At 36.8% G+C, this 14201-nt stretch overlaps 1 protein-coding gene across 1 annotated transcript; it reads left to right on the top strand.

Moving 5' to 3' along the window:
- Positions 1–12096: 12096 nt before the first annotated feature.
- On the top strand, positions 12097–12908 carry LOC124079681 (signal peptidase complex subunit 3-like). Its single transcript, XM_046425347.2, has one exon. It carries the CDS (start codon positions 12348–12350, stop codon positions 12888–12890), a length of 543 nt encoding a protein of 180 aa, XP_046281303.1. The 5' UTR covers positions 12097–12347; the 3' UTR covers positions 12891–12908.
- Positions 12909–14201: the final 1293 nt, after the last annotated feature.

Here is a 14201-nt window from a genome sequence, read left to right as displayed (position 1 = left end):
TTATTTTTTGTTATTGACCAAAATTCATTTCATTAGTATCATAGTGATGAAAGTTCAGTTACTTCATCACTTTCCTTTTACAGACAATACTAAAGAGCCGATTCATATACATGTAAATATCTTTGAAAATGTTTTGTCATAGAAAGACTCTGAAACTGTCCTTTCAAAACTCTGGAAACTAATAAATTATATATTAAGTCTTAAATTCAAAATATCCTCCCAATCACACAAGTTCTTATATCAACAGACATTAGAAATAATGTGAATTATTGCTAACCCAAATGTCCAAAAATCATATCTGAGCATTGGTTTTATTTTTGATGCTTCCTAGAATTCACCTGTGATTGTGACCTTATCAATTTTCACTATACTGCATTATTCAGAGTGTTATGACAGTCTCTATTATCATCAATGTATAGATGACATCTTTTAAGAGTCTGTATTTAGTCAAAGGGCACAATTCTGGGTAGAGTTCACATGACTATTTCCTTGGTGAATGTAATATGTCTTCTTGGAGCCCATCAAACTTTTGGTAGAATTCTAATATTGTGATAATAGAACTTGGTCTGTGTGTGTGTGTGTGTGTGTGCGCGCGCGAGCACGTAGTTTTTTTTTTTTTTTTTAAGGATACAGATACAGGTTTATATACACTCAAGTTTATATAAATAAAAACATATGCATCAAGACCTTTGTACAAAAAAAGTTTGGTCATTAACTGTGGTGAAGCAGAAAACCAGGACAATACCATATTTTAACACCTTTGCTTAAATATTGTTTTCAGACAACAAATTTATTTTGGTACCAAACATAAATTTATTTCTAAGAAGTCCCAGGAATGAGCCCTAAAACTGCCAGAATTAACTTTTTTAAATTGCTTTTATTTTTTAAATACATGACAGCAGAATGTGTCACAATTCTTATTACACATATAGAACACAATTTTTCACATCTCTGTTTGTATATAAAGTATGTTCACACCAATTCATGTCTTCATACATGTACTTTGGATAATGATGTCCATCACATTCCTCAATCATTGCTAATCCCCTGCTCCCTCCCTTCCCCTCCCACCCCTCTGCCCTGCCTAGAGTCTGTCAATTCCTCCCATGTTCCCTTTCCTTAACCCTACTATGAGTCAGTCACCTTTATATCAGAGAAAACTTTCGCCATTTGATTTTTGGGGATTGGCTAACTTCATTTAGCATTATCTTCTCCAAATGCATCCATTTACCTGCAAATGCCATGATTTTATTCTCTTTTATTGCCTAGTAATATTCCATTGTGTATATATGCCACATTTCTTTAATCCATTCATATACTGAAGGGCATTTAGGTTGGTTCCACAATTTAGCTATTGTTAATTGTGCTGCTATAAACATTGATGTGGTTATGTCACTGTAGTATGCTGTTTTTAAGTTCTTTGGGTATAGACTGAGGAGAGGGATAGCTGGGTCAAGTGGTTGTTCCATTCCCAGATTTCCAAGGAATCTCCATACTGCTTTCCATATTAGCTGCACCAATTTGCAGTCCCACCAGCAGTGTATGAGTGTACCTTTTTCCCCACATCCTTGCCAACACTAATTGTCATTTGTATTCATAATAGCTGCCATTCTGACTGGAGTGAGATGAAAGCTTAGAATAGTTTTGATTTACATTTCTCTAATTGCTAGAGATGATGAACATTTTTTCATATATCTGTTGATTGATTGAATATCATCTTCTGAGAAGTGTCTGTTCAGGTGCTTGGCCCATTTATTGATTGGGTTATTTGTTTGTTTTTCTTTTCTTTCTTTCTTTCTTTTTTTTTTTTGGTGTTTAGCTTTTTGAGTTCTTTATAGACCCTAGAGATTGCTGCTCTATCTGATATGTGAGGGGTAAAAATTTGCTCTCAAGATGTAGGCTATCTATTCACCTCACAAATTGTTTCTTTTGCTGAGAAGAAACTTTTTTAGTTTGAATCCATCCCATTTGTTGATTCTTGATTTTAAATTCTTGGGCTATAGGAGTCTTATTAAGGATTTTGGGGCCTAATCCCACATGATGGAGATTAGGCAAAGTTTATGCATTTTAATGGTATGATTTGATGAATGGATGATGGTAAATGTGTAAAACTGTGCAAACATCACCATAGTCAAGTGTTAGTCATTACCATAATCCCCCCAATCCCATTGTGATGCAGTTAATCCCACTGTCCACCTGTAGTCTTAGGCATTCAGAGATATGTTTTCTGTGTCTATGCATTAAACTATTGTGAGAATTTCATATAAATGGAATCATATAATATTTGGTCCTCAGTATCTGGCTTCTTTCACTTCACACAACGTTTTATAGATTCATCCATGTAGTAATATGTCCAAATTTCATTCCTTCTAATGGGTGAAAAATATTCTATCATACCACATTTTAAAATATTTTTATTTGTTCTTATTAGTTATATATAATAGTTGAATGTATTTTGGCATATTATACATAAACAGAGTATAACTTTTCATTCTTCTGTTTGTACATGATGTCGAATTACATGAGTCATGTAATCATATATTTACATAGAACAGTATTCCTATTCTCATTCCTTTCCCTTTATTCCCCTTTGTCTAATTCAAAGTAGTTCTATTTTTCCCTACCCTCTCCTTATTGTGAGTTATTTTTTGTTTATCCATTAATCTGCTGATGGGCACTTGAATCGTTTCCAGTTTGGAGTTATGTTGTATAACATGTCATATTTTGTGGGTTCAAATTCTTACGTAGACATGAATTTTCATTTCTCTTGGTATGTATCCAAGGGTGAAATAACTGCCTATTTAACCATTTGAAGAACAGTCAGACTTTTCATGACCATGATAGTTATGAGGAATACAGTCTTTGTTATTTTTCTAGTGATCAGACTGCAACCATTCTGCTTTCTGCGAACAGGAGGTGGTCTGTAGTATGACTACAGTAATTGACTTTCAGCAAAAGGCAAGATGCAGAGCACTTAGCTGTGGCATTTCCTGTGTGGAGTAGAAGCCTGTGCATCACAGTTGCCATAGAAACAGGACATTATTGTTGGCCTTTGTGTACTGATAATACTCCCCTACCGTCAGTTTTAAAGTCAATACATTCCTGATAACAGAAAACCCGGACAGAGTTTTGCCAATGTGTGGGGGGCGAGGAGGGTTGCCTGTGTTCCCGCCTGATTCCTCTAATTAGTATACTTGTTCAGCTCGCCTGAAGAACGAAGGTGTTTCGCTTTTAGAGAAAGGCTATGGAACAAAGAGGCCTGCGCAGAGGCATTTCCGGTGCAGAGGTTCTTCCCAGGCACCGGTTGCCATAGAAACCTGACAACATTATGCCGACTGTGACAGCATTCTCCAGGAAACCGACTTGCTCTGGTTAGCGAGCCGGCCCTCCCCTCTAGGCATTTGGACTCAGCGGAGGGTGTGGATGCCCCACGGTGGGGGCTGATTCTCCCTGGGATGTGGGGAGATGAAAGGATCCCAGTATCCAAGTGGCCTCATCCCTGCTCTGGGACTAAGAGCCCCGCTGACTCGAGAGGGAGAGAGACTTGGGACCCTCTTGGCCCCACGCAGGGTGATGTTCTGCTCCAGGCTGTCCTGGACCCACTTTCCATGTAGAGGAGGGGCACGGGAGGTTAAGACAGGGAACAAACAGCCCTCTTTGAGCCCAGGTTCTCCTCTGTAAAATGGGGATAGGAATGCTCACCCACGGATTTGCTGGGACCTTCATTGATAACACCTGTTCTTATAATAATTGCTGATTCCTGTGTATCTTTCAGGTGGTTATTCAAATATGCAGTTGTTTGGAAGTTCTTCCTAGCAACTCGAGATTGTAATATTAATTCTTCCTGATACCATGCTTTTACATATTCTATGATGACTTTTTTAAGCCAATCTTTTCTACATTTATTAAAATGTCAGTTACAAAATTTATAATTAAAAAAATAATGTTGATGTATTTTCACTATTTTTATTAGAGCTTTATGATTATACATGCTAGTTGGGTTCCTCGTGACAAACTGAAACATAACATGGGATTCGATTTCAGTTCATGAACCCCCACACACTTTTCTCTCTTGTCCTCATTGCCTCTCCCATTCTACTTCCTCTACTCTAATGGACTACCTTTCACACATATTAATTTATATTTGATCATTTCTTTATACTTATGCATAAAAGTGAATTTCCCTGTCATATAGTTATTTATTTTTTAGTTTTTTAAGTGGACACATATCTTTATTTTACATTTTATGTGGTGCTGAGGATCAAACTTAGTGCCTCAGGCATGCTGAGCCACAACCCCAGCCCCTCATATATTTATGTATGTATATGTTTCTTTAAGAATTCATTTTGCATTGCTTCCCCTAACCCATCTCTCCATTCTGCCTCTTGATCTCCTTCTACATTACTGATCTTCTCTTTATCCTTATAATATCTTATCCTTGCATCCCCCTTTTCTTTATTTTACTCTAGCATCCGCATATGAGAGAAACATTTGACCTTTTAGTTTCTGAGACTGGCTTATTTTGTTCAGCATGATTTTCTCCAATTACATCCATCTTACCAGCAATGTTGTAATTTCATTTTTCTTCATGGCTGAGTAGAACTCCACTGTGTGTGTGTGGGGGGTGTATATAAAAGCTTCTTTTTATTTTATTTATTTATTTTTAAATTTCTTTTTAGTTGTTTATTAACCTTTACTTATTTAGTTATATGCAATGCTGAGAATCGAACCCAGTGCCTCACACTTGCCAGGCAAGAACTCCACCACTGAATCACAACCCCAGTCAGTATATCACAGTTTCTTAATCCATCTATTGGCAGACATCTGGGTTTATTCCCCAATTTAGCTATTACAAGGCGTGGAGCTATAAACACTGAGATGGCTACATCACTGTAATGTGCCAATTTTACATCTTTTGGGAAAATACCAAGGAATGGGATAGCTGGGTCATATGGTGGCTCCATCCCTAATCTTTTCAGAAATCTCCATACTGCTTTCCAGAGTGGTTGTATATTTATTGTTGCTTGTATTCTTAATAACTGCCATTCTGATTGGAGTGAGATGAAATCTTAGTTTTGATTTGCATTTCTCTAATTGCTAGATATGTTGAACATTTTGTCATATATTTGCTGATTTATTGTATATCATCTTCTGAGAAGTGTCTGTTCAGTTCCTTCACCCATTTATTGATTGGGTTATTTGTTATTTTGGTGTTAAGTTTTTTGAGTTCTTTATATATCCTGTAGATTAGTGCTCTATCTGATGTGTGTGTGATAAAAATTTGCTTCCATTCTGTAGGCTCTCACTTTGCTGAGCAGAAATTTTTCAGTTTGAATCCATCCCATTTATTGATTCTTGATTTTATTCCTTGCTCTATAGGAGTCTTTATAAGGAATTCAGGGCCTAATCTGACATGATGAAGATTTGGGCCTACTTTTTCTTCTATTAAGCACAGGGTCTCTGGTCTAATTCTTAGATCCTTGATCCACTTTGAGTTTTGTGCATGGTGAGAGGTAGGGGATTAATGTCATTTTGCTGCATGTGGACTTCCAGTTTTCCCAGCACCATTTGTTGAAGAGGCTATCTTTTCTCCAATATATGTTTTTGGCACCTTTATCTTGTATGAGGTAACTGTATTTATGTGGGAAGTGAGGATATACAGTTATTATATCTTATGAATCGTGAAAGAGGAATCAGAAGATAGTAGCAGGAGTAAATCCAACCCTCACCCATTAGACTTCTAGCCAACTTAAGCTGGTCACTCGAACTGCCAGACTCAAAGGAGAAGCAAGTTGGGCTCCATTCACCCTTCTGACTCAAATCTCCCTAGTACAGCCCACTGAATGCCTGTTTCACTCACATTCCCCCAGTAACCTCCTAAGTCACCTAATTGGCTCCTGCTGGGATATTGTGACAGAGATTTTCCATCTCATGGAGGGAGCCATAGCTTCAGAGAGATCTCCCCAAGATGGCTCCTGCCTCAGCTCTCTGAGGCCAGTTGAGATACAGAGCATGCTTTTCAATCACCAGTGTACAATGTAGTCTCTGTCAGCTAAGTTTCAGTACCTTTTTTTAATCATAGGGTTTTCCATACCCAAATCTGTTTCTCTGTGTTCTCTCTCCCTCTGGTGAAGCGGTGCTGAAGTAACAGCTGGGTTGGCTCCAATGTATTCTTTCTGGTTTATTGTACCCAAGTTTCTAAGTACCTAAGCCAGTTTGAATGCCCACTATTGAAATCTGGTAAAATCCTTATTTCACTCATTGTAGCTGAGAAGTTATACATCCACTGCTTTGGTCCCGGGTCACTGTGTAACTTGGAATACGTCTTTCCTCTACTCTGCCATCTTCTGATCTACTCTCCTGTGTTTTCACTATTTTAAGCATACCCAGAAAGGTTCTTCATATTAAAAAGAGACTCTTTAATGTTATTATTATATTCACAGAACATCACATTCTCAGCTCTGTATTCCCCTCCCTGAGGACTCTCTTTCTTACAATGCCCTGTCCTCAGACAATTGATCTGTTAATAGATTAGTTCTTATTTTCCATAATTTTATGTAAATGTAATTATACAAGTTGCATCTTGGGGGTATGGAGGATAGGATGTCTGATTTGGTTCTTTCAGCCTATATATTTACTTTTATTTTAGACTTTTGGGTTATTCTTTATTGTACCTGAAAATATTGAACAACAGAAACATTATTTCTAGACATTTTGGAAACACTTTGTTGAATATTTAATATTATCTCTAAAATAAGACTCACATTTGGGTAAAATGGAGATTACCATTTCTTTTGTGAATCATCGAAGTATATACTTCATATGCACTAAAGAAGAAATTTTTCCAGAATAATCTTCAGATTTGGCACTATATTAAATATCTAATGAATAAATATAACAAGTTGGAGTGCTGCATTTGACTTTGCTGAGAAACTTCTGTATTGATATCAGAAAATCAGCTTCCTGTTGCTCTCCAAATGAAGAAAGAATGAAGATAAAAACGAGAAGGGAACCATAAACCCTTAACCCAGTGCTTGACCCATTACCATCTACAGGACCATGCACTGGGATTTCATCTGCACCTTCAGCTTCTTCAGAGGGAGAAAGAATAAGTGCATATACATAAGAGCACAATGCCAGAATCATTTAAATCTACAAGTCATGAACTGGAAAGTCATCATTAATAAAGGAGGGTATCCTTAGGGGAGGGTAAGAGTTAGAATCCTATTCCTGTTCCTTACTAAATGACTCTGTAAATTTGATTTTACATCAGTGAGTCACCTATTGAGTAGAGTCACTGTGCAAAAATTATGTAAAAAATATAATTGTTTATACATTTTTAGTTTTAACTATGTGAATGATATCATAGAATGGGGGCCATTTTGTAACCTTTTCCCTCTGAAAACATTTTCTTGTTTGCTCTGATGTTGATGACTTTGCAGTTTTGACATTTTAGCAATCCTGTAGTGAACATTCTTGTGCATGTGCCTGTAAATCTCTGCGGTTTAGACCTAATAGGGTAGAAGTTGACAGGTGACACACTTTCTTCTCTTACAGATGTTGCTAAGTATTTTCACAAATAATTGCATTAATATGTTCTCTGCCAGCAACGTATGCAGATCTCATGACCTCATATTTTCCATGTAAAGAGAATGAAACATAAATATAAGCCCACTGATTGGGTTTTCTTTTAAAACTCTACAAAATTCCAGGAAATTTTCTGAGTCATGAAATGAGACCATAATCAAATTCAATTTGATTTTTGTTCAATGTTTATGATCTTTGACAAAGCAGTCCACTTATGAGAATTTCCCCCAAATTCAGTCAGCATTGGCTCCTATGGTTAATCACTCATCTGTCCACATTGCTCAATGCTAAGCTGACCATTTCCCTGGATAACTCAGTACATTCAGACCCCCTGAGTTTTCTCCATCCATTCAGATAGGAAAATCTGTCTCACTGCTGGATGCTCAGCCTGGTTGGACCATACACAAATCCATGCCAAATTTGATATGAAGCAGTGTTCAGGGTCCTAAGATTGGAGGATCTTATGAGGTACATGGAAATCTGTAACCTTAGAAGGTTGCTAGGTGAATATTGAATTAAAATAAGAAGTATTTATTCACATTCAAAATTTTTTCACAAAAAGTGTGACTTGAGAATATGGTACCTGTGACAGGGATAGCCTTGCAACAAGGAAGTTACTTTCCTTAAGCACACATAGGCAAGACTCCTTGGGACAGCAGCTAGGATATGCATTGCAGTGGTTGACTTTTAGACTGACCCAGTGTAGCACCACAGTGTTGATAAATCTGTTTGATTCTGTTTTATTAAGAAATATCTTATCCTCAGACCTAAGCCTTTTTCTCCAATGTCACCTTAAGAAGGAATGAAGTTGATGTTTTGTTCTCCATAGGCTCTTGTTGTATTTCTTGGTTGGCTCAGAGGTCAGATGTGGAGGAGGTGTATTTGGGCAGAGTCTCATAATGATCCAAGCTTTATGGACCAACATGATAGAAAGAGAAAGTAAGCCAGCCAGACAAGAAAATGAGAAAATAGAGTTGTGGGCTCTTTGCAATACCCACCTCTGGCAAGCAAAGCAGAACACACACTTGTTCAGCCCAGACTATGATTAATAGTTTTGATAGGGAAAGGGGCTGGGATGAGGAACCCCTGCTTCTCCTTCCAAATTCATTAATCAGATAATTGATACCCAGAGGAGTGAGTATGTAGAGATGCTAAAGTCATTTTGAGATTTATGTCCCTCTGTATGAAAGAAAATATCATGAATGGAAGATAACAATTTTGACTGCAGTTGCTGTGAGTTTGTAGATCAGACTGGAGAGAATTGACATCTTAACAATCCCAAGTCTTCTGATCCATGAACAGGGTATATCTTCTAATTATTTACATCTTTACTTTTCTCAGCAATATTCTGTAGTAATCAATGTACATATCACAGTTCTGGGGACAGATTGTTCATAAATATTTCATGCTTTTTGATGTATCTTAAAATATTATTTTACAAATACAAATGTCAATTATTCTATTTTTCTGAACTTTCAGCAACCATATGTTAATATTAGCTGTTAAGGAATATTTTTGGCAGAAAAATTATTTCATGCTTAATCCACATTTATCAGTATTTCCATGTAAGATTTTGGAAGCCATTAGGAATACATAGAAACTAGGGATAAAATGTCCCAGGAACAGTTCTACAGGTCATCTACAGAAAAAAAAAAATCAATCTCTAAAAGAACATAGTTTAGTAGCTTTCAATAGTATATACATGGTTAGAAATTAAACCGATGAAATGTGTGCTTTTACTTCTTTACCTCCTAAAAAATTCAGCTTAATGAATTCCTGGGATCCTGGGTGGTATGAAAGAAGGGGAAACAATATGTACATATTTGTATATTCGTAAATGTATGTATATATTTACATACCACTGAAGCTGCTAGGAATTTTTATTGTGAAGTATACTTAAAGTTAATTTTTGTGGTCAAGTCGTTCTTATTCAGATCCTAGCACATATTAGAGATGAGATTACTGTGGCTGTTCTTTGTTTTTCCTAACATTTCCTTGGCCAGCATGGTTACCATAGTGACTGTGACTGCTGTGGGATTTGGAATATACTGAGCATCTGTTTATGATTTTTGCCTGAATTACTAATTACTTTGGTGCTCACATGTGCTGCTTTTCTAATTCTGATGTTCCTTCTAAAATATTTAGTTGGCATTTGAGAAGAGTGTAGAATCTTCATTTCCTATTTATTTATTTATTTATCATGTACCAATATCATTGTATCAGTCTGATTCTAAGATTCACATTTTTCTCAGAAGTTACCCTCTGTTATATATTTTATCTTTAGATTGTCCCCAAATTAACCAGTGGAAGTCACTTCAACTGGGTCTAAGTGTCCACTTGATACCTTTCTAGAATTCCCTGAGAATTTACTTTGCTCTCTGAGACTAACATCTCCCCATGTATAAAAAAGAAGCAATGAAGCCTACCTCAGAGCACCATTTTTTGAAGATCATCTAAAAATAGCAACCTACAATGTAGTGCATCTTTTATCCATCAGCAAAGCAAATGTTACTTCCTCATTCACACTTTGCTTCCTTCATTCTGTCCATACAATATGTATTTTTTGTTTTGTTTTGGGGAGTTTTTTGCTTGTTTGTTTTTGGTACCAGGGACTGAACCTGGGGGACAGGGGCTTATACACTGAGCAACATCTCCAGCCCTTTTTTATATTTTATTTAGAGATAGAGTCTTACTAAGTTGCTTAGGGCCTCACTGAGTTGCTGAGACTGGCTTTGAACTTGAGATTCTCCTGCCTCAGCTGCCCAAGCCACTGGCATTATGGTGTGTGCCACTGTGCTCAGCCAAACAATGCCTATTATATCAGTATAATACCCTGACAATAGTGAGAATACTTGGAAATGTAATATCAAGCAGGGATAAGCCCATGTTTTCATTATTAGTGAGTTTCTGGGTCACTGCTGTGTGCAGAAGGGAGTTGTGGAATGGAGCTGTGAAAGAGGAAAAACATCATTGAACAGCTTCCAGTTAACTTGAGTTAGGAAAGGCAAGACAACATCCTCTTATTTTTTCTCTATTCTATGTGTTCTCTTTCCCTTTACTTATTCTTCTAGTTTAACATTAGAGAATGGTGTGCACTCTGTACTCCAGAGCCAGGAGCTTATAGAGAAAAACAAATATGATGTTGAGTCTGCTGGACAGATTCCTGGAGAGATCAGTGTCCCACCATGGGAACACTTTGGTAAGATGCTACCCTACACTAACCTCCTCTATATAAGATCTTTCTGATCATCAGGACTACTCTGAAGATAAGTATGATCCCATGTAGGAAAGAAATGTGTGGTCTAAGTGTGGTTTATGAACTTTCAAGTAAATAAATTAACAAACACTCCAGATGTCCCATAACTATGCAATAGTACTTAATAAAATAATAGCACTCAAATGTGAGCTATTGAGATCAGCATTTTTGAAAGTGTGGTCCATGAATCACTTCATCAAAATCATCAATTGTTGCTTATTAAAATAGCACATATTTGGGTCCACCCTATGTCTGCTGATTCAAAACCAGGAAGGTTGGATGGACATGTCCATATTTTGAGTAATTTCTCTAGTTGTTTCCAGTATTCATCCAGGTTTGAAAGCACTTTTGTGAATTTGTAACAAGTTCTGCTAAATTTTTGAATCCTTTGATGTCTAATTCCATTGTTGGTTACTCCTATTTCTTGGCTTTAAATGTCTGTGTATTCTCTGGTGTATCAAATTGGTAAAATTTCCTTCAATTAAGTAATATTTATTCAGTAATTCATATATGAGACTAGGATCTAGGCACTAGGGAAACAGAGCAAAGAACAAGATAGGCAGAATCTCTGGAGCTAACATTCTAATTTGGGAATAGTGACAATTAGCAGGAAAACAAATCATTAAAAAGAACAATGTCATATGGTGATTTGTGATTTGAAGATAATAATACACATAAATAGAGTAGAAAATCAGGGAACAGGTATTATGATAGATGGGGTTGTCAGTGAAGCTCCTTCTCAGAAAGTGGTATTTGAGCTGAGTCCAAAGGACAAGAAGAAGCCAGGCATGAATCAGTAATTTCATCAGTGTCCCTGCGCTGTTCATGGACATCAGCTGATCAAGAAACAGAGGAAAAATTCAGTGTTGGCAGCCTGGCAGACAATATGTAGACTAGTTGGCGGTGAGGTGCAAAGGGCAAACAGGAGCTTTAGGGTTTGGTCCACAAAGGGAGTTTGGGTTTTATTCTGAGTGTGAAGGGTTAGAGTTTGGGAGTGAAAGAATCTGATTCTTGTCAAAAGGTAACTCTGGTTGCTGTGTGGAGAGTGGACTACAAAATAGCCTGTGCAAACAATCATTTGAATATTGCTGAAGTTCAGGGGAGGGAATGGGGTGGATAGGACCAGTGGCGTGTGCAGAGAGAAAATGCACCTAGACAGGGCGTGTCCGGAGATAAGGCAATCTGTACCTCCAGTGGCTGTGTGTCCTTGTGGGAATAAGGCAGAATCAAAAAGGAGCCCTGGGCTCGTTCAGCCACATGGAGAAATAGAGTTGGTGTTTTCTGACATCAGTTATACTAAGCGCCGCTGACATTCTAAATACATTGAACAGTGCTTGTACTGTAAACTAGTGACTTGGAAAAAAAAAAGAAATCGTGGTTGGCGCACGCTCAGGGAACGCCTGCCTAGCAGTCAGCTAAAATCACAAGGAGCAAGTGCGCAGGGCGAACCAGAGCCCAGACCCCTGGTGTGCCTGTGGAGACAGGGTCGTGGGAGAAGGTCGAGATGAACTCGATATTATCGCGGGCGAACTCACTGTTCGCTTTCTCACTGAGCGTGATGGCGGCGCTCACCTTGGGCTGCTTCATCACCACAGCATTCAAAGACAGGAGCGCCCCGGTGCGTTTGCACGTTTCGCGGATCCTGCTGAAAAACGTAGAAGACTTCACTGGACCCAGAAAAAGAAGTGATCTGGGATTCATTACATTTCATATCACTGCGGATCTGGAGAATACTTTCGATTGGAATGTTAAGCAGCTGTTTGTTTATTTATCAGCGGAATATTCAACAAAAAATAATGCTGTGAATCAAGTGGTCCTTTGGGACAAGATTGTTCTGAGAGGTGATAATCCGAAGCTGCTATTGAAAGACATGAAGACAAAATATTTTTTCTTTGATGATGGAAATGGTCTCAAGGGAAACAGGAATGTCACTTTGACCTTATCTTGGAACGTTGTACCAAATGCTGGAATTCTGCCTCTTGTGACAGGAACAGGACATGTATCTGTCCCATTTCCAGATGCATATGAAATAACCAAGAGTTATTAAATTATTCTGCATTTGAAACACCACATTTTATACAGAATGAATTATTTCATTTGTCTTGAATGTTTTTCTTTTGCTTTTTACCTTTTTTAGATTTCTCTCTCTTTTTTTTTTTTTTTTTGCTACAACAGCAAACATCAAAAGGCATATTTGATATAAAAGGTAATGGGCTACTTAAATTAATTTTACAACCAAAAACAAAACAAAAGGCTACCAGAGTGGAATATTATCTTATAAAAATAAGACAATTGCATAATAATTTTGTGTGTATGTGTTCCTATATTTCCATTATTCTTTAATGAATCAAAATGAATATGAAGGGAACTTTTGGATGCCTGTAGAATTATAAACATTTGTTATTTTATGCCTAGCATTTGTGCAAGTTCACATTGAATGTTATTAAGAAGTTAAAGTTTTCTAATCTCTTATAGGGTATGTTGAATTACTGGGAAAATGTAGCATGGTTGCCAGCTAGAAGCCTGGTTTACAAAACAAACAAAAGTGACGAAATTTTATGACATTAGTCTTGGAATTGCCCATAGTGCTTGTCTTTCTTGTGGGTGACTAACAACTTTCACCATGTAAAGATCTAATTCCTTTCTGTGGGCTGTAAATCATTCTAACTCATTTAAAAGTCTCTTAATTCAACCAACTGTGTGTCTTTTAGTGCTTTCTCTGTAAAGGTTACTTTGTGGTATGTTTCTGTATGATGTTTTAGCATTATCATTGAAAGTTGAAAGTGTTTGCATAGTTTACCCTCTGAGTTAAGTTTGTTTAGTGAGTATGTCTAGTGCTACTAAGTAGTAATTATTTACAATGCTCTTTAGGTCCCCATTTTAATCGTTACTATGATAATGTCAATAGTTGTATGATTTTTCACTTACAAAATACTCTGATGTATATTTATCATATGTTATTCTAAATAATCTAAAGAGTTACCAGGTGCAAGTGTTAACTCTTTGCAGATGAAGAAACTGAAATTCAGTTTATTTCATTGCTTCAAGGTTAAAAACTAGAAAGTAATGGAGTTAAAATTTTAACTCATATCTTCTGACTATTGAAGGTTATTTTTTAATCTTACACCTGAGACTATAGATTAATCAATTTTAACTTATAATTTACATTATAGTTTTGGTACCCTGCATCCTTTCTATCATTCCTAGAAGAGGTTTTTCATATTAAATGAAAGTGACTAATTTTCAAGCTGCCAACAACTTATATCTCATTTCCTTTTCTGAATAAATTAATTTTATTTACAGTAAAAGCTTAACAAAATCCAAATATATTCAATTATAGCTTAGAGATAAAAATACT

Source organism: Marmota monax, unplaced genomic scaffold, assembly GCF_021218885.2.
Source record: "Marmota monax isolate L192 unplaced genomic scaffold, Marmota_monax_Labrador192_F-V1.1 WCK01_AAM20220418_F8-fsc00176, whole genome shotgun sequence".
NCBI lineage: Eukaryota > Metazoa > Chordata > Mammalia > Rodentia > Sciuridae > Marmota > Marmota monax.
This window is presented reverse-complemented; position numbering and strand designations above follow the sequence as displayed.

Bases quoted from the DNA above. Each gene is read 5' to 3' on its own strand.
- LOC124079681 (XM_046425347.2), top strand. From the start codon at position 12,348: ATGAACTCGATATTATCGCGGGCGAACTCACTGTTCGCTTTCTCACTG.